At 37.9% G+C, this 2,995-nt stretch overlaps 1 protein-coding gene across 1 annotated transcript in view; it reads right to left on the bottom strand.

The window, feature by feature from the left end:
• LOC18049638 (probable serine/threonine-protein kinase At1g54610) overlaps nucleotides 1-2,765 on the bottom strand; it is a 6,935-nt gene extending 4,170 nt beyond the window's left edge. The window contains exons 1-4 of the mRNA XM_006441563.2: nucleotides 2,070-2,765; nucleotides 1,194-1,475; nucleotides 673-990; nucleotides 1-188 (exon numbers count right to left, since the gene is read on the bottom strand). The exon at nucleotides 1-188 is cut by the window's left edge and continues 11 nt beyond it. Coding sequence (XP_006441626.2) covers nucleotides 1-188; nucleotides 673-990; nucleotides 1,194-1,475; nucleotides 2,070-2,567 — 1,286 coding nt within the window. The 5' untranslated portion in view covers nucleotides 2,568-2,765. The remainder of the gene's footprint in view (nucleotides 189-672; nucleotides 991-1,193; nucleotides 1,476-2,069) is intronic.
• Nucleotides 2,766-2,995: the final 230 nt, after the last annotated feature.

Below are 2,995 nucleotides of genomic sequence, written 5' to 3'. Positions count from 1 at the left end.
GTTTCAATTGTGAGTAGTTTTTCAACTAGAGCCAGAGCTGACTGAGGGAAGTTTCTAAATGTCTCAAGAACTTTACGCTTGTAAGGTTGCTGAGGCTTGAAACTAGTTGCATGTGCGGATTTTGATTTCCGCCAATAATCCTCAGAGGGTGAACCACAAAGCTTAAATATCTTGTGCATTTGCTCCACCTGTAATTACATGGAACACTGTTGTTATAATCACCTAAATGTGACTGCCGTGTTAAATTTTTCAATTTTCCCTCGCTCATTATTTATAATGCCCATTGCATCCGCAGAAATATTAATCATGCTTTTCACAAGAGTTCATAGATAATAATCTACTGTCTTAAAGATAGCATGGAAACACTGAACAAACAAACATTCACACAACACATGATGCACACAAGTAATGCTCACTGCATACTAATTCTTGTTTTCCATTCCCCACATGGAAATTTAATCTAGAGCAAAGCAAAATGTTCCTTAAGTTAAGTTATATCTAAATACATGTAAAATGTCCTCTTTAGATTGGACGGAATTTTCTTTACACCAAAGCATGGAAAACATATGTTTCTATGCAAAATTAATAAGATATTTGAAAAATTTATAATCAGTTATCTGCTACGTGAGACAATTTAAGAATGTTAGCCTATATATAATGTAATGAGAATACCTCTGTTCTTCCCGGCATAATAGGTTTCCCAGCAAACAGTTCAGCAAGGATGCAACCAGCACTCCACATATCTATAGCAGCTCCATACTTTGTAGCACCAAGTAAAAGCTCAGGTGCCCGATACCACAAAGTCACAACACGACTTGTTAAAGGCAGATTTTGACTAGGGTCATAAGTAGTCGCCAGACCAAAATCTCCAATCTTAAGAACTCCAGCATTGTTGATCAAAAGATTTGAACCCTTAATGTCTCGGTGCAAGATACCACGACTATGGCAGTGTTCAAGTCCACGAAGCAACTGTTGCATATAACATTTGATCTGCAATCCAGTTGCATAAATTTCAATATAAGACTAATATCAACTGCAAGATGAGTAAACTATTTGGTCTAAATGGCCAGAAGAAACGTGGAAAGTTTGAGCATATAGTCGGTCAATCTTTCCAGCAGTAAGTTCACCTAATAAACTGAGAATATTACAAAACTTGGCACTTAAAACATCAAAATCAATAGAACAGCAATTACTTGTGGTTCAGTGAACTTGATGCCTGGTGTTGTTGCAAGCCCAGCAAGGTCGTGCTCCATGTACTCAAAGACAAGGTACAAGCTGCCTGACCTTGAAGTAACTAGACCCTCAAGCTTCATAACATTTGGATGGTCAAGTTTACGCAAAATATGGATTTCCCTGGCCATGAATCGAACACTTTCTGGATCCATATTGGCAAACCGCACTTTCTTCAATGCAACAATTTTACCAGTCTCAAGATCACGGGCTTTATATACACTGCTATAAGTTCCTTGTCCAATCTGCAAATTTATCATAACATTTGGAAATTAGCATATAAAATGACAGAACAAGCTGAGCAAGCCTATATCTAAGAAATTAGAACTCCAACCAAACAGCCATGAGCTAAACGCACATTAACAAACATATTTGCCAGTGAATCACATCTTAGACTACCAAAGTATGTACTTCATGATTAAGGTAAATTTCCTTACTGCCTCGATGGATTGTTTTCCGAGTCTTTCAACTCGTCATCATTTCAAAGTATCACTATAAAACAACTATAACATCATATCATTCCAACCATTATTACAAGATATTAGATGTAAGCAGTTGTGTCAAATTAAAAGGAAGATAATTGTTATCAACACCAAAGCAGAGCGTAAACTACTACGTTTAACTTTTCTTTAGCTCTAAGATAACTCTAAATTAACTTGAGAGCTTCATCTAACCAGACTCCCCAAGAATCCACCAATTACCATGTTCAAGATCATGGCTTTATTACAAAAAAAAAAGACAAAAACAAGTAAAAAAGTTATAAATCTGAGAATCAAATTAAATCCAAACATCCAAGATAATAAGCAACATATATGAAAGAGGCGATAACAAGAACTAACTTTGTCTATCTTCTCAAAGGCATCTGCCCGTCGCGGCTGCCATCCTTTGATTGCTTCACCAGCAACTGAAGTTAACCATGAAGGCCAACCAGCAACCACTTCGTCTCCTTCAGGCCCAACTGGCAAGCAAACTATCCTAGACATCTGCGGTTGCAATCCTACAGCTACAATGGTTGTTTCCGTTCCCATTCCCATTCCCATATCCATTGTAGCACATCTTTGATGACGATTTCGTTTAGGCCTCTCTACAATCGTTGTCCTCGGATTCTCTCCCTCATCAAATGGAACAGTCACATTAGCCTTCAACCCAGGCTGCTGCTGCTGCTGCTGCCCCCGCCTCACTGATCCTTCATTTCCAACAACTATCCCCCCAGGATGCTCTCTCAATGAAGGAGCTGGAGCAACCAATTGAACAGAGGAAATGTTCAATTGTTTGTCCCTATCGCTTGCATGAATTTCATCTTCTGGTGCAGCTCCCTTGGAACAAATGCAGCCCATAATCTTGCCCACCCTCACAATCCCTTTTGTTGCCGAAGAGGTGTGATTTTTAATTATTCACAAGCCACCCTTTGCAATAATGTCAACATTAAGCAAAAGGGTAACCATGAACTCTACCCAATTTCACAAATATTGAAATTACCAATCTTGGTTCTCCCAATTTCAACCAAATTTCAATCATACTCATAGAAAAAGCAAGATTTTCAACTCCTTAACCATACAACAGCAATGTACAAAACTGTAAGGAAAACACTTTTGGAATCAACAGAACTCAGAAGAAAAACCAAAACAAAAAGTAACTATCACAAAACCTTGTGTAACGAAAATCAAGAACTAAGAACAAGAGATGGGAAGTGGAGCAAAAACCAGAAAAAAAAAAATTTGTTTGAAAACCAAAACCAGAAATCCTAGCAAAGGACGTAAAGAAT

The sequence above is a fragment of the Citrus clementina genome, unplaced genomic scaffold (assembly GCF_000493195.1).
Source record: "Citrus clementina cultivar Clemenules unplaced genomic scaffold, Citrus_clementina_v1.0 scaffold_3, whole genome shotgun sequence".
NCBI lineage: Eukaryota > Viridiplantae > Streptophyta > Magnoliopsida > Sapindales > Rutaceae > Citrus > Citrus x clementina.
Note: the sequence above shows the minus strand (reverse complement) of the source record. Positions and strands in the feature narration are given on the sequence as shown.